Source organism: Labrus mixtus, chromosome 5 (genome assembly GCF_963584025.1).
Source record: "Labrus mixtus chromosome 5, fLabMix1.1, whole genome shotgun sequence".
Lineage (NCBI taxonomy): Eukaryota > Metazoa > Chordata > Actinopteri > Labriformes > Labridae > Labrus > Labrus mixtus.
In genome coordinates this window covers 14,533,048-14,550,961 of record NC_083616.1, presented here as the reverse complement: position 1 = coordinate 14,550,961, position 17,914 = coordinate 14,533,048, and the positions used below count along the sequence as shown (strand labels likewise).

At 41.5% G+C, this 17,914-nt stretch overlaps 1 protein-coding gene across 2 annotated transcripts; it reads left to right on the top strand.

The window, feature by feature from the left end:
• Positions 1 to 274: 274 nt before the first annotated feature.
• Positions 275 to 17,336, top strand: lzts1 (leucine zipper, putative tumor suppressor 1). 2 transcript variants are annotated; one of them, XM_061037984.1, is made up of 10 exons: positions 275 to 521; positions 7,334 to 7,391; positions 8,827 to 9,168; positions 9,292 to 9,429; positions 11,874 to 12,006; positions 12,144 to 12,535; positions 12,652 to 12,825; positions 12,988 to 13,119; positions 14,797 to 14,991; positions 15,284 to 17,336. In XM_061037984.1, the coding sequence occupies exons 3-10, from the start codon at positions 8,938 to 8,940 to the stop codon at positions 15,830 to 15,832; spliced, it is 1,944 nt and encodes a 647-aa protein (XP_060893967.1). In that variant the 5' UTR covers positions 275 to 521; positions 7,334 to 7,391; positions 8,827 to 8,937; the 3' UTR covers positions 15,833 to 17,336. The 2 variants fall into 2 exon arrangements, with proteins under 2 accessions (XP_060893967.1, XP_060893966.1); XM_061037983.1 differs by lacking the exon at positions 7,334 to 7,391.
• The last annotated feature ends 578 nt before the right edge of the window (positions 17,337 to 17,914 follow it).

Below are 17,914 nucleotides of genomic sequence, written 5' to 3'. Positions count from 1 at the left end.
GCTGCTTACAGAGGCAGTGAAGTGAGTCGCTGGGAGTCATGCCAGGAAAAGAGAAAAAGACAGCAAGATGAAAGGTTGAAGGTGAAAAGAGACAGGTAAAGAGAGTTGCATGTAAGAAACAAGGGATTAAAGGGTGAAAAGACTAAAGAAACAGTACAACAAAATCTATGTAAGAGGTGGAGGAGGCATGCAGCGGAGGATGGGAGGAGGGAGTGTTGGATGTTCAGAGTGAAAAAAGAGCGAGTGGGAGGGAGTTCAGATGGGAGGCAACACTGTAAAGAGAGGGAGGAGAGTGAGGAAGAGTGTGTTTATGGAGGACTGTGACATTGCTCTGTGTATGGTATATGGGATGGACTGATTGCAACAGTGCCAGGTGTTGAAGAGGGGTGAGAGGAGAAGAGAGACAACTCTAGCAGTGACAGCTAAGTGGTTTGCCCAGAGTGATCCTCTCAGCTTTGGGACATGGAGCAGCAGCAGGAGTGACTGGGACTGTGGGGACACGCAGGCAGACTTTAACGGAGGTAAGCCACCTCCTGCCAGACTTACAGGAACGTGATGGTTGTTTGACTTGATGTGACGGGGACAAATGATGGCCCAGACTCTGAAGTCACAGAGTAACAACTTTGTGCAGGAGTAGGTCATGGGTGGCACCAGTGAATGCCACAGATTGGAAAGTGATTTGTTATGTTGAGCTGTCCTGTGCTGTATTTTTACTAAGTAAGACATGACTGAATTATGCCTGTTTACTTCATAAAAAATTCTGACTGAACTGAAGTTTCTCCGCTTGGAAGAAGTCCAAGTGTTTTGCTACTTTTAATATGCACGCTAGATTTTAAAGTAAGAGCATTGCTGTGATTGAGGACTTGCTAGCTTCAAATAAAACTTTTGCTTTCAACGTTTTTTATTCTCTTTGCTGAAAACTGCCAAAAAGATGTGTGCTACTTCCTGGATAAAGTATTGTTTTTAAACTAGGGAAGAAAAGAGAGATCCACTAAACACAGCAATTCAACAAAATGCACGGAATGGACACAGAGCTGGTTATTGGAAGTGTTTGAAGCATGAATGTGTTCATCCATGTGTTCCCACTCTATTATTCTCTATTCTTTGTTCTTAAACACTCTATACGACACTATAATTCTGCAGCGTAAATAATAGCAATTCTAGAGATCTGTGTGGGAAATAATTTGCCCTTTGCAAAACTTCCTAGTTGTAGCACTCACACCTGTGTGAAGGATGTGTTCAGACCTGTTGGGATCAGGAATTGAGGGCCATTATGCAGGTGACATGGTGTATGGGTAAATAAAAAATACCTGCACAGGCAGGTTCAGCTTTGTTCTGCACTATAACCTATTGTACAGAGAAAATACAGGGGGAGAGACAGGATCAGGGGATGACGGTTCTGGAGGATAAAAGAGGAGGATACGTTATTTTCTTTTACAGTAAAGTAGTGGTACTTTTTGTCTTAGGACAAGTGCAGGGTTTTTTGTTGTTGGTGTAAATATTTGACTTGATAAATCAGTTTACATATTCTTGAATTTGCTTCTCATGGGGGTATTAGCTTTGTTCTATCTTTTGCGTGTGAAAAACCAATGGAGCTGTCATGACCTGCTAAAGAAAGTGTTTCCTAAAATAACTGTCCCAGATACCCAAATGCAGTTTCCTTGCATGAGTGAAGACTCTGTGTCAGAGAAGAGCAGCATCCCAACATCTCTGAGAGTCTCGGCTCATGGTGATATCGCAGCATTTGCAACTTTTCAGCAATGCAATTGTGTATGACTTTAGTTGCAGAAAACAGCAGGTGAGTATAAGCCATGGAATTATGCTATTCAAAGAGTTTCAAGAACCCTGCAGAGTGTTCCCTACAATGAGGAATCAAGCATTACAAGGTCAGGTTTTTTTTATTAACTGGAGCAGAGCACAGGTATCGCCTGCAGAACAGATTTCCAGCTGCTTTCAGAATGATACAGGCCCCTGAAAGTGAGCTCATTGTGTCTTCTCTTACTCCCACATTACACCATCCATACACATACACACAGGCACATCAGATTACAAGGATGGGAGGATGGTTATGCTCCAGAATGACAGCCTTATCGCTAAGTCTTCAACTTGCAGGGTCAATGGGCCCCTGTGCCAGAAAAGGCCTCATTCTGTTCCACCTACATATGAATGTCATCCCACTGTGATACCGTATCAACAAAAATATGGAGGACAGACTTAAGAAATGGCACCGGAGGATTATGAGTGACTGTCTAAAGTGAGTTTGTGTTCAATTTGTAGTTCACTGACACTGCTAAGGTCAAGAAATGCATCAGTAATTTGTCTCCAGATTAAGATTTTATGATCTGCAAGCAGTAAACGGCCTCTTTTATTCCGAAGTAACCAACAGAACAACAACATCAACAACATCTTGACAACAAACAGCCTTCCTAGCTAAAAGCTCAATTATTTCACGAATCATAATCTGACAAAACAAGCAGAGCTTTTATAACAATCAATTCAAATTTCATATTTATGATGCTTTCATATCCTGCATTAATGGCAAAGCCTGTCCAAAACAAGCGATGGCTAATGGAAAAGGTAAATATTTGTGGGTAATGGACAGGCAGTAATATGAGATGTCTAAAAATACTTCAACTTGTTACAATGCATTTCCTCTGTCTGTTTATAGAGTGAGATAAAAGCCTCTGATGTAAATATTTCATGACTAAGAAGGTAGTCAGTGAGCTGCTGCAGCCAACTGAAGACACATACATCTCTGTTTGAAACCATTTTTGGACTGATTCCAGGCCGGCGCTGAAGTTTTAAGCCTCATAGAAAAGCACATAAACATATTTTGAGGCAGTAATTAATGTTGTTTTTACGGATGCAGATGCTGACGACAAAGAAAAGGCAATATCGGATATTTAATTTTAGGACTCCTTATATTCATGAGCGCCAATTCCCATCCTTGTGGTAGCTCTAAATGCTCCCACTTAGACTCCATTAAAAATACATTTTCCTTTATACTCCAGCTGCCAAGGTTATGCTAATGTCTGTATTACACTAGTTGGCCAGCCATTCAAACTCTGTTAGCAGTACAGACAACCTTCTTATCTATTAAAACCCATGAGGTTGATTGTTAGGTTGACCTAATGGCTCATTTGGATGCACATAAAACCATCTGAACGCAATCTAATTTCAACAGGGGGTTCTTCACTAAATGCCAGCTTCTAGCTAAAGATGCTGCTACGTGGCTGCCAATAGAGGATACTGAGATTGAATTAACAAATTGCAAATGTTTAACCCACTTGATTCAAGTGAACATGCAGTCTTTAGGATTTGGATGCATCCAAATTACTCGAACTTTTGACAGAGGAGACATTCACTTCTATCTGGACAATACAACAGTCATCGATGTATAATGCAATGTTTGCTGCACAGAATATAAATCTCACCCTCTCTCTCTCACACACACACACACACACACACACACACACACACACACACACTTGCCTCCCTCTCCGTGCCTGGTATTCCATCTCCTCACTCTGGGTCTGTAATGAGTGTCTGGTATTCTGCTCTTCACCATTCAAGCCCCATTCATGCTCAATCTCCTTTACAATGCACTAAAAAGATTAACCAATTAGTTACTATTGGATGCCATTGAGTGTGTGTGCGTGTGTGTGTGTGTGTGTGTGTGTGTGTGCGTGTGTGTCTGGTCAGTAGATAGATGATTTAGCATTGAAAGTGAAAGATAGATGGCTGTTTGTCCCACACACTTCATTCCCAGTTGATGTTCTGCTGGAGGCCACATTACTCATCCCAGCAACTCAGTCCCAGTGAGTGAGACACACCATGGTTTGAGTGTGTGTGTGTGTGTGTGTGTGTGTGTGTGTGTGTGTGTGTGTGTGTGTGTGTGTGTGTGTGTGTGTGTGTGTGTGTGTGTGTGTGTGTGTGTGTGTGTGCCTAGTGTGTCCCACAGAGGATGACAGAGACTAAGACTGAGTATTACAGAGTATTACTCAATAATTCAACCTGTCAGCCTATCATTCTCTGAAAAATGTACTCTCTGCCAAGGAATACCATGTCACATGAGGTTTTTTCTTCTTCCCTTCGCTTTAATTTGTGACTTTAATTTCCACCATGTCATGGCAGGGGTAATTGGAAAGCCTCCTTCATAACGTGTGAATCATCTGTTAGTTTGTGTGAGTCATCGCAGAGTGATTCCAGTTATCTAACTTCTCACACACACACACATAGGATGGATAGATAGATAGATAGATAGATAGATACATAGATAGATAGACTAAAGGTGACTTAACTATGGTTAACTAGTAGTTCGTTTCTCATTGGTTCCCCAGTAACTGAGCAAAAAATGCGTGATTTATTGTAAAAGTAATTCTAAAATCCTCTAGAGACACTCAAACCAGTGTCAACTTCACCAACAAGTTGTGTCGGTGTAGTTACACTCTGATATGTTGCAACTCATGTTGATAAGCCAACATGGATAGTGGTGGAAAAGGTAACATCAAAATGATAAGCTTTTTGGAAAAGGTTGCTATTCAGTGATCGACTCCAGCTGTAGGTCTTTGATGTCAGACAGGCCTGCCGGCATTTGACCACCCCACATAGGAAACAAACTGTGCTTTCATCTCCATTAGATCACAATGATATCCTAACCTTGAAAAAAAAAAGAGAGTAGATTTCTGCTGAGATTTCCTGCCTCCAGTCAGTTTTAAATATGAAAGACGCTGCACTGACATTAGTCAAATGAATTAAATGCCAGTGAGACATGGAAACTGTGTTTTAAATTTACAAGAAGTAATTGGAAATAAAAAAAAGGGCTTCTTTAAATGGATGGGAGCAATGTCAGTTCAGTCATTATGGGTAATACCATGGTGATGTCATTAAGGTTAACTTGGCTTTTGAGACTTTGGGTTTAGAGAGAAGCTTGAAATTTAAAATACATGAGCAGTTACAGGGCCTGGAGAGAATTTTAGTGTTAGTCAGGATATGTCAGCCTTCTCTGCTATATATATTGCAGTAATTCAATTGTGATCCATAATGTGGGAAAAGTGCGCCAGACATAAAAAGTGCTTCAGCATGTTGGGATTTAAATAAAGTGTTGCAGTGTATAAAATTTGGTGTGTGCTTAAGGCAAGACAAAAACAAAGAACAATAAGTCTAAGTCTGACCCAAAAAAACAGACACACTGAACTAGATAGATTACACGTGCATCTGTTAGAAATTACCATACAGACAGTGAGAATTAAAGCGATGCCATCTGGCACAGTGGCAGTGTGGAGGTACAGTGAGAACAGAGAGAGTTTCATGGTCATTGTGAGACAGGTATAAATCCTGGACCTTTATAGCACACTGCTGCCTTCCACTGGCTGTGCTAATGGATTGGCTATGCTCTCTTGGTGTGTGTGTGTGTGTGTGTGTGTGTGTGTGTGTGTGTGTGTGTGTGTGTGTGTGTGTGTGTGTGTGTGTGTGTGTGTGTGTGTGTGTGTGTGTGTGTATTTGATTGGGTTTTGGGGGGGGTGTATTGTCAGCTGGTCTTGTGCAGGCTGGGGCTTTGTGTCAGACAGGTCAGCTGGGGCTCGGAAGCTAGGACAAAAACCCGCCCCCATACACACACACACACTCTTTTGTACCGACAGAGAAAATCATGCAGCCAATCAGATATAAGATTAGATGTATGCATGCATTCACACACACACTCTCACCCCCATAATCCCACCTTACCAAAGGTCTTAAATCAGACTGTCCACTCAAAAGCTGCAAGGTCAGAACATTTGCGCTGGTCATTAGAATTTGCAATAAAAAGATTTTTGAAAGACTTTAATACTTGCATCCAAAAAAAGTGAAATGGAGCAGTTCCCTCCAAAACATGAGAGGGAAAGTGAAAGCTTGAGGAGCTGAATGAGACTTATCAAAGAACAATTGAAGTCGGCTGAGAGGATGAGTTACTGCAGCTACTGAAAAAGATCATGGCAGATCTATAGAGATACTATAAATTATTTCTTTAGTGGGTAAAAAGACCTTGAGAAAAAACTTGATAATGGTAGAGTTTAAGACAGTATGATGTAATATGACGTAAAACTGTCTGCACATGTTGCAACTTCACAGGTTAGATTCACACCGCTTCCCACAGTTCTTAGAAGCTCAATTTTAACAAACAGGTTTCTTTGTTGATTCTTGTGTGGTGATATCAACGAATCGTGTTCTATCTGCAGTAAAGCTGTCTGTTTATTTCACATTAACACAGAGTACACCTTTACTTGGGACAAAAACGGCTGAAAGATTTACACTTGTTTTGTCTGCAGCCCAGCTAAGGGGCCGTATCTTTCCTGTTGCTGTTTGCTCATTTGGAACACAGCGCCTTGTATATTTTCCTGTCTCGATGTGTGATTGTATTTCATCCACAAGGTGTTTTGTCAACAGTGTGTACTCTGTGGGATGCTGAACGCTCCACTGCCTCAGAGAGACTCGCACTCCAACAATACTGCTGTGTGAGAGTGTGTAAAGGTGTGTGTGTGTGTGTGTGAGAGTGTATGTCTGAACAAACAGCATAAAGGCAGGATGGTGGTAAATCACTATAAAACTGAGGCTCTCCAGCCCTCTCATTGTGAGGACTAGTCATTTATTTAACACTCAAATATGGTCCTGGGCTGTTTTGGGAGGATACATCAAGAGTCCACACAAAGAGCGGCACACTTCAACAGACAAAGAGCCAAAAGAGAGAGGGCAAGCTCCTTTTTTTTTCTCTTTTTAGATGGAGTGTTGTTTGTTCAGGGTGGGTGCAGGGCACTGAGTGGGACGGGTGGACAGAGGGAGGGAAGGAGGGACCGATGGGGTGGGGGTGGGGGGGGAAGGTTATTACACAGTGAATCGATGCACAAATGGAGGGTGTCAGTGGGCGACGGTGGGGAGAGGTGGGGGTACACAGAGGGGGTGTAACAGATCTTTTGTCAAGGCTGCGAGTTAATCACTTGAGCGGCACACGCCAGTTCTATGGGAGCACATGTTGTACACCAGCTCCCCTGGGGAAGGCGGGGAAACACACACACACACACACACACACACACACACACACACACACACACACACACATACACACACACATACACACACACACACACACACACACAAACACACACTGAGTTGAATTTACATGTCAGTTATAATGCAAAGTTGGGCCCAGGCTGACTAGAAAGGAAGAAGACCCACCCCCTCCACAGAACATTTAGCAGACCCTCCTGGCCTGGCTGATAGTGAGAGTCTGCATTCAAGGCGCATACACACAGACAGACGTACACACATGACTGCCTGCTTACTTTCTCCAGGACAGGAGGACTTGTGATTCTGCAGAGGACGTGCTAGAGATGGATGCTTAGTTTGACCTGGCAGTAAGTAAAAGCTATTGTTACATCACTTCAGTCCCACGTTAGTGGAGGATGCTGATATCCGGGAATGATAGTGAAGGCTGCAGTTTAGAGTTTCCTGCAGACATTTAGGCACAGTAGACTAGAGGGAGTCCCAGTCATGTCAGAGCCTGTTCACATCAGGGACTGCTGTGCTTTGTACTGCTGCGTATACAAATTCAACCTACCATTAACTTTGTATAATATTTTTTGAATTTCATTGTGAACAAAAAAGAAAATCAAACCTTAAACTGTGTTGCACGACCTCCAACTCGCTGTGTGTTTCATTTATAGTTTGAAATATTTGATTGTAATTGGCAATTCCTTTGTTTTAATAATGATAACCTACATACAGATTTGTATTCTGCCACATCAACGACTCAACTTTCTTCTGTGTGCATGCTACTCTGTCTCACTTGCTGTTCATGCTCCTATTATACTCCTCATCATGAAACATCTATTTGGTACTCATCTCATACCGCTTATCATTGTTTTCATTGTTTTGGATGAAAAGTGACAGTCTTGATCAGCCGTCCTGCCTTCTATTCAGGAAAATGTCACTGCTATTCATGCAAACAACACAGAGCTAGCAATATTTATGGATTAGGCTGAAGCTCAAGGCAATGTACACTAATATGTGACTTAGCATGGCCCATTAGTCCAAGGCTTTGTTGGTGTGGCCGTTATAAAGTGCTTAAAGGCTGAGGACCAGGTGGTTAGGGGAGCCACAGGCCTGATCAGTCCGTATGGATGATTTTGCTCCTAAGTCACTGCTGAGGGGACATTTCCCCTGTGGGTTCGGGATCATGGATAGCAACATCTGGGGTCTAGTTGGCCGTAAAATGAGGTAAAGACAATGAATAGAGAGCATTACTGGTATCTCTGTGAATGAATGCTCTTGTATTATTAGTGAAAATAATGGAACTCCTTCAAGAACCATTTGAATAATCCAACTTTTGTTTTATTCTTCAAGCCAATCACACTGTTATGCAATCTTTTTATATGATATATACATTACATCATATATCTGTGTATGTCACCATGTTCAAAACGACTGTATAGTGTTATTCAGATGGCAGTTCCAGCCAAGTGTAGAACGGGTAGTAAGTAGTTTGTTTAGAGGGAGGGCACCAAAAGGGTTATTTGTCAAATTCAACGGTCGGGCCATAAATCTACACACACAAAGCCAGACAGGGAGCCAAGATGGACTACTTTTACACTTTGTTTATTTTGCAAATGTGAACACACCTGCTTCAACACTGCCTGTCGGACTGAAAAGGAAACAATACATTCAAACACCAATACAAACTGATACACATTAGGATAAACCATGACCTAGTTTTCATTAAAGGATCTTCTGTTTGGGGATCAGCAGCTATGTTCTGTGTCTGATGTCTATAATTTGTGTCTTGTGTTGCAGATGAAGCCACTGACCTTACTGGGGTCATGAGTTGTGTCTGCCCTTCACCTCAATGTAACTTGCATTCCTGGAGTTCAGTCCAATCTACCCCTCACCTATGCCTGCAGGACCATGGGTAGTGTCAGCAGCCTCATCAACGGCAACAGCCTAAACAGCAAACACTGTAAGGCATCTGACTACGGGTTAAAAAAGGAAATAAACCCTCACAGAAAGAGTGGAGGTTGCAGCCTTGACAGTTTACTCAGGTGTGGCTTCACTCAGGGCTCCTCATCTACCAATCATCCTTCTAAAGGCCTGACCCACTCCCGCTCCGGACGAAGTGAAGATTTTTTTTACATTAAGGTGAGCTCATATGCCATCAGATTAAACCAACTATAGCTTTTTAAATAAGTAATAAATTACAGATGTATTGAACTGGACCTATAAATCAAAGTATTTTACACTGGCTTTCCTGTTCCAAATAAGGTGAGCCATAAACCGAGGTCAGCGTACAACAAAGGGGGATCAATGGAAGACAACGGAGTTGAAAAGAATAAAGAGCGAGAATCAGATGGTCAACTGCAACCAAAACTGCTGCTCATGTCGGGGAACAGGACTCAAAGAGTGAGTGAAATGCCCATTTTTCTTTGTTAATAGCCACATGGTTAGCTTACAGTAGTATAAGGAAGTAGATAGATAGAAGATAGAATCTTTATTATCATTGTATACAAGGACACAACGACACTTTGTTAGCAGCAATCCTAAACAGCAGCATTTACAAAAACAACAACAACAAAAATATATTTGTGGTGATATGAAAGAGAAATATGCAAAAAGTGGCCAGAGCAGTTGCTGTTCAGTGAATGAATGATAATAATAATAAATAAATAGACAGTTGTGGTGACTGAAAAAATATATACAGTTATTGTTTTGCAGTGACTGATTAATGAAACAAATATAAATATAGAGATATATAGTGCAAATAAGTGAAGTTATAGTGCAGTGAAAGAGTATATACAGTTATTATTGTGCAGTGACTGGATGAGTAAAAAAACAGTTTTAATGTGATGAATGAACAAATAAATAGACAGTTAAAGTTAAAGTGCAGTGACTGAATAAATAAATAGACAATTATAAAGCAGTGAATTACAAAGTGATTGCACAAGTAATATTTAACAGTTATCAGTGGTTAGGTAATTATTGCACATTGTATTCCCGTCTTGTTGGGGGGGGGGGGGGGGGGGGGTGTTTGTGGGTTGAGGAGTTTGTCCACAGCTCTGAGATAGAAGCTGTTTTTTAGTCTGTTTGTCCATATGCGAATGGTCCTGAGTCTGCCTGAGGGAAGGGTGGTGAACATACAGTACTAAAGTACTAAGCCAATGAATAATAACATTTAAAATTGAAGTTTTAACAATTTTACTAAAATGTCTACAAGACAATAGTTCTATATAGGCCTATAAAATGTAGAGGAGCTGGTGGGCAGATTTAGTTACCTTTGCGCCAGGCTGGCAGTTACGGTAAGCTAAGCTAACGGATTGTAGGAGGTAGCTTCATCTTCAGCCTCCTGACATGTGTGATATCCATCTTGCAGTCCTGAAAAATGTAAAAAAAATACATAAAAATGTCCTTTATCCTCTTACTGCATCTCACTCTGTCTTAATTTCCAAGTCCAGCATAGTCGTGGCTGATGGCTGCTCAAGGTTTCTTTCTGTTAAAATGACGTTTTTCTGCCAAATGTTGCACAATGCTTTCTCATGGTGGATTTGTGTTGAGTCTCTGCAAATAATAAAAAAGTAGGCTACTGTCTCGACCAGCTCTTTTGTAGAATTTTGACATAACATTTGTTATGAGCGTAATACAATCAAAATTGATTGATGAGTATTAGATAATTATGAAATGTAAAAAAAAAAAGAAGGTAATTTAGATATCAAGTGAGATTATAATTGTAGTCCATTTTCATACCTCATAAAATGTGTTTATTACTTCACTGGTTCCTACAACCATCAATGGGTCATACCATATCATGCATGACAGCTACTGACTCTGAAACCTCTCGGCTAGGTTGAGGATAAAACATGCACAGCAGGTAGGTTTAATTGGTTGGTGCCATTCCCCCTAACCTGTGTTGAGCCGTCCCGGTATATTAATCAACCCCCTCCCAGATTAATGACCTAGGAATGCCTTGATCTTCTCAGGGAAGTCATTTCTGTGCCAGGAATATGTAGGCAAACAGAGTCTCCCTCAATAGGTCTTTATTCCTCAAGGGCCAGAGGGTGAGAAAGGACAGGAATAGGAAGCAGCGTTAATAGAGACAGAGCAAAGAATGAGAAAGGGAAGAGAGAGAGAGAGAGAGAGAGAGAGAGAGAGAGAGAGATCGAGAGCCAAAGAGAGTTTGAGGGGTAGAAAGGGGGGGGTGGAAGAACGGCTTCCTAGTCATGAAGTCAGTAAGAAGGAATGCTGAGCTCACAGGCTTTACCTCTTAGACTTCAGCAGTAGCTCATATTATTAATATCACAGAGAAGGGCTATTCATCTTCGCTCAGACAGCACATGGGGGGGGGGGGGGGGGGGGGTGGAGGTAGGATAAGGAGGGGAGGAGAGGAGGAGAGGAGGACAGGAAGGAGGGGTGGTAAGGTGCTGCTTGTGACATTCTTGGACAGCACAGATGGGCCATGCGGAGTATAAGTTCGTCTTGGAAATGAGTTTTCTCTCCTATGACAGTCTGGTGAATTTTACTTGCGAGCACTGCTGTGGGGCTGTTAATGCTGGCAGCTTGTAGTGAAGCAATTCTGCACGCTTCAGTGCTTCTATTTCTAATAAGAAAAGACATGAGTGGGAAAAAATCTATCCCTTTCATTTCAGCATGTGACAATATTTATCTCTGTGACAGACAGTCATTATGATTTTCGAGTTTCATAATGTGACCCGTCTGTGGCTCTTTGTGCTCTCTGCAGAAGTAAAAGGGGAGGTGTTTTTTTCCTATCCTGTCAGGAAAGAGTAGCCGCTGAATATAAGAAACCAAAACAGGGACGAGCACCCCTGACTGTGTGTGTCAATTCTCTCCTCTAGACTTCTGCTGAGAAGTCATTGGTCCGTTCCACTGCCTTCAAGCCTGTGATTCCCAGGAGTACGACCTCCACAGAGACAGGCCAACACAGCCTGGACCGCATCCTTTGTCCTCAGGAGAAATCCAGGAGTCCAGGTATATGACAAAATCAGGACAATCTTCCCGGGGCCTTTATCTATATCTATATATTAATAAACTGTTCACTTCAAAAGAGATTTTTCAGGTAGAATTATAACAGCAGTTACTAAAGATGTCATCTCTTTTCCTTTCAGGGACTCTCTCAGACTCTGGACGTAACTCCATGTCTAGCCTGCCAACTCACAGCACCAGCGGCAGCCTAAGTGCTTCCACAGGCCCTGTCAGTCAAAGTGACAGCAGCTCCGCTCCTTCAAACAGCCTCAGCAAGGGAGTGCAGCCCAATTTCCCTCCATGGGTCAACGGGAACGGAGCTAACCTTGACTGTAGCTACAGGGCTGGTTCGAACAGTTGGGGGTTAGCATCTAAGGCTAATGGGTATTCTGCTGCTCTGCTTTGTGCAGATGAGGCGAGAACTCTCTCTCAAACTGCAGGTGGGATTCGCTCCCCTATTACTACAGATGAGTCACTGATTGAACATTTGGAACAAAGGCTACTGGAGCAAGAGACTGAACTGCAGCAGCTTCAGGTACAAAGCTCAGACATTAGGAGTGAACAGCATGAGCACTTAATTTAAGATAAGCACTTCTAATAAGTAATTACACTGTATAACTGTTACGACATGTCTTCCTTCGCCCTGTATAGGTGAATTTTGAGGAGAAGGAAGCAGACACCTGCCAGCTGTTTGAGGAAAAACAAAAGTACTGTGTAGAGGAGATGGAGGTGCTGAAGCAGAGATGCTCCACAAAACTACGACAAGTGTCCCAAATGGCAGCAAAAACTCAGCAAACGCTACAACTGCAGGTCAATCAGCTCAAGGTAAACCAATCCACTAATTTCATTGGTGGTTCATAATCACCTCAAAACTCCTTTCTCTCTTTATATAAATATATGGAGTTATTGAGAAGAATATCATGAGCACAGAAATGAACCTTACACTCTTGCATGAATAATTCAAATGAAAAATAAAATCTGGTACAGGCAGAGAAAGAGCGACTACAGGAGGACGTCTCAAAGTTGACCCGAGAGAAGGATCTCATGGAGCTCAGGCTGAGGTGTTATGAGACACAGAGCACACAGCTCACTCCAACACTCGAGGAAACCCAATGGGAGGTGAGTCATGAGTCATACGTGTGATATCAGTCAGGTTCTAGCCCTTGTGGCAGACCACACGATCCGGTGCAACCTTGAAGGCTGCCGCTGAGGTGAGAGAACATAATGTCCTTCCACTACTGAAAAATCGACTTATTTTGCATGAGGTTTGATGAGAAAAAGATGTTAATATTTAAAGAGTCAAATAAAATAACTTCCTTCACTTTTTCTTCAGTTCACAATGTTACCATCAGGAGCATTAAATACTTTTTCTTGAATAGAAACGTTGGTTTGCCATTATTAAATCTCTCTTCACACATAGATGGTTTATTCTTGTTTGTACAGTTACGTGTAGTTCCTGAGAATTTGTTGCTGCGCTAGTCCATTTATTCTATATAATTTAGGAGTTAAATGGATGTGTGTAATGTGAAAGGGTCACTTATGTAAACACTCTCAGAAATATGACCACATAGGCAGTTCTTATCAAATCAAGGGAGTTTTTTTATCATCCTTGAACTTACGGTTGCATGCTACATTTTCAAAAATGTAATCAAAAACCTATTCTGAAACACTACTTGTATGTTACTTGCCAAAACAGTTAGAAACTAGCTACAATTCTACAATTCACTTAGCAGATGCTTTTATCCAAAGCAATGTACATCAGAGAGTAAGTACAAAACAAGCAAGGATCTAAAAAAGAGGAAACAATGTCAGGAAGTGCAAACAAACTAATCAGTATAGAAACCATCTTAAAAGTTGTCATTATCAAACAAAACCATCGTCATTACTATTATCATCATCATCATCATCATCAATAATATCAAAACCATTGTCATCATTAAGGCCGTAGGTAATCATGAAAGAGCTGGGTCTTTAGCTTTTTCTTAAAGGTGCAAAAGGACGGTGTAGCTGGTGAACATTAAAAAGCAATAAGCATCCAAAGAGACAGACATATCCCTTAAGAGTAGGTGGAGATCATAACAGCTAATACAACATGGAATTTTGCAGACCAGACACATCATGCAAAAGATTTTAGCTGGTAATGTTTAAACCCGCTTGCACTATCATCTCTTAAGCCAACAGAATCATCATTAAAGTGCCGGTTTAAACATAAAAGTATGTTTTCATCAGTGCATAATGTGCTGGAAATAGTTGTTTTTTTTTACCCTTAAATGGTAGAAGGCTTTATATCTAGTAGAAGAAGCTTAAGCCCAACACCTAAGCTTCTAAACACAACCCAGAATGGGCAAACGATATTTGGTTCTAATGCTCACAGTTTCACAGTCCCTGTTGGTTGTTCAAGATCCACCTGCAAGGGGGGTTGGTACAGTATGATACCTATAGATTATAGATGCCACTGTGAGGAGCTTAAGGCTTGTTATGAAATCTAAAAATGAATACAGACACCTCTAAATTACCTTCTAAACAGACCAAAAGATCAGGAAGAAGATTGTTTATTTCTATATAGTTGTTTTAAATGCGTGTCACTCCTACCACTGGTCGGTGTCAGGTGGGGTGATAAACAACACGCTGCAGAAACCGCTTCTGTAAAAATGATTTTTCGGAGCAAAAGAATCATTGTTGTTTGCTTGTTGTCAATAATTGAATGTATGTTTTCTATGTAAACACTGAAACTATGATGCTAGGTGAACAGAATATAACCCACATATTTTTAACTGGGTAATACTCTGAATGCAGGTGTGCCAGAAGACAGGGGAGATCTCATTGTTGAAGCAGCAGCTGAGAGACTGCCAGACTGATGTCAGCCACAAGCTCAATGAGATTGTCAACCTGAGGGCCTTACTGAGGGAAAATGCTGCAAAGATGGAGACACTGGAGAAACTAAGTAAAGAGCATGAGGACAAACTCTACTCCCGCACCATAGAGGCCGAGGTAAGTCTGCTGATAATTCAAGATACATTCCACAACGGCATTCAAGTAACGGTGTGTGAATAAAACGCCCACACAGTGCTTGTAAAATGAAAGCCCCTTTACAGGAAAGATATCTGCCAATATATGATCCACTCGACTACTACAGACCTTCAAAGTCATTGTTCATGATAATGTAGACTTTTTCATAGTCTTCTAAGAGAAATTATGAGACACTTTACGTAATTAGACCTGTTATATCATTCAGCCTTGTAAATTGCTTCTTGTGTGGGAACATTTTTCATTTCGTATTCAGGTATGCCAAAATGAACTCCAGCGCAAGAAGAATGAGGCTGATCTGCTGAGAGAGAAAGTAGGCAAACTGGAGACGGACATTGAAGGGATGAAACAGGATCTGGCCTTGGCTAAAGAGCAGAGGCTGCAGCACAGTGCACAACAAGAGGCCTGTGCCCAGACCCAGGCCTTGGAAAGACTAATCCAAGACCCAGACTACCCAACCGAAGGCCAAGGGCTGGAGAACAGCGGCCAAAACTCCACAGAATTACTCCAGAGGGAAGTGGAGAGACTGAAGCAGCAGCTCAGCAAGGAGAAGGATGCTCAGGAGAGGCAGGCCAACAGCTTTGAGCAGGAGAGGCTCACATGGAACAAGGAGAAGGACAGGGTCATCAAGTACCAGAAGCAGCTCCAGATCAACTACCTGCAGATGCACAAGAAGAACCGAGACCTGGAGAGGATCCTGAAGGAGCTCACTGCTGAACTGGAGAGCCGGGCGGAGCTAGGCATGGACTTCAACTACAGCTCAGGGTTACAAACATATGACGACGTTATTGCCACAGAGATTTGATAGCACAACCAGTTAAAGGGAAATGGGCACTTGACCGTGATTTACCACAAATATTTAGGATACTTTTACACCTGCAGAATATTAGAGTTTTACAATGCTTATTTATTAGTATGTGGTAATCTTGTGACACTTTTAGTTGTTATTTCATGTTTACATTCTTTTTTTTTACAACGCTGTCTGTCATTCACCATTAAAATTATGAACATTTTTTCTTAGTTTAATATCATTTATCAGTGGTCAGTTGATACAGGCCAGACATTTGGTGATTCATTTCTTTTCATGATTAATGTCTGATGATGACCTATGATAAGCATGATTGTGGCTCAGCATCTGTCCCTTCCAGCATGGAAAACAGGTCGGCAGTTTATGCATCATCTATTGTGGGTCTTAGGTTCCTTGATCCTTAATTAACTTAGTATGCATATTCACATTACTGCTATGCTCCTTCACTGTCTGTTCTTGTGGCATTCATGCATGAAAAACTCAGTTTAAACATTTCAGTCACTTCAAAAACAGCACAAAGGGCTTATGCACTTCGAAATACTGTACATGTTCAAATAATATTAAGCTGGCATGCATCGATCCAAAAGTGAAACTTTTAACACAACATGCAAATAGACAGTCTGATATTTTATTTGACCACCTGCATGTTTATGATATTCTTGTTTTGTTTTTTGTTTTCAAATTCAAACTTGGTGTTAAGGACATTTCAGTGATTCATCTTGAAAGGCAGAAGAAAGAACTTCAGGTGCCATACAGATCACTTTTCTACTTATACAAGAACCATCTCTCCGTTTATATATGAAAGTGTTTTTCTTTAAGAACCCAAACCTTAATTAATATATTTATAGGGAATAAGCTCAGGTCTTTGTTAAAGCAAATTATACACCTTAACTATGCAGACTACAAAGGCTTAGAAATCAGTATGTCGTTCTACTTCCTGGTACAGAAATGTCTGTCATACAGCATATACTGCAGAACACCTCTGTCTGAAACCAAGTGCAAACTATTTCAGGGATACTCTTTGTGATCTGTTTGTTTAGAGGCAGATTAAAGGGGCTTGATGGAATAGGTAATGTCCGTTAATGTCTATCTCTCTCCTAAAGTTGTTCATCTTCGGCGTAAGCTAACACAGCTCCACACTGAGACAAACAGTCCTTCCTTGCAGCAGCCCTGGACATTTGGCTTTGCTCTTTTGGATCTATTCCACTATTCACAAGGCCACAGCAGTTTGTGAAGCAAAGGTTTAACTACTCCCACCCACACAAGTCTCAAGGGCCAGCACAAAGTATTAAGCAAAAATGTATGCACACACACTGCACGGGTCAGGAATGTGGCAATCTTGAGATTACTCAGCTACCCACCATTACATTACACTAGCACTGCAGGTCAGGAGAGATTTAGAGGCAGGCAGACTTAAGTGGAGCTGTAAGGTGAGGGGCTGTGAGCAGTGGCCCTCAAACTCAAGTGACTGATAAGTGTTTTACAGCACGTACTAGGCAAAGAATAAAGTAGGCAAATATGGAAGTAGCAAACGTTAACACTGCAGCCATAAAACTGGGGATTTTTTTGTTCAGAGTCAAACACAGAGCAGACCAAACGCCTTTGGAAAACGAGCTTCAGTGAAACAGCCAGTATGCTAAAATAGAATTGGAAATATGTACCCACAAACAAGCTAGGACAAAAACAAGGGTGATTACATAAGCAGCAAATGTTATTAACTTAAAACATTTATGTCATCTGTGCATCAGTGCTCATTCTAACACCTTTGCTGATTGACTTTGCTGTATCCATCGCCCTTTATCAGCCAGACTTTACTGATGGTTCTGCCAGAAAAAGATGGTGAGCACATTTATCCGCATCCAAACATCATCTAACACATTGGCAGACAAACCTCTATTTTTTTAAGGGTTTATTTTGGGGATTTCTATGCTCTCATTTTAGAGATAGGACAGTGGAGCAAGTCAGAAATCAGGGAGAGAGAGAGAGAGAGAGAGCTTGGATTGACATGTCGGAAAGAAGCCACAGGTTGGATTCAAACCAGGGCTGTCCGTGCAGGGGACCACAGCCTCCGCTAGTGGG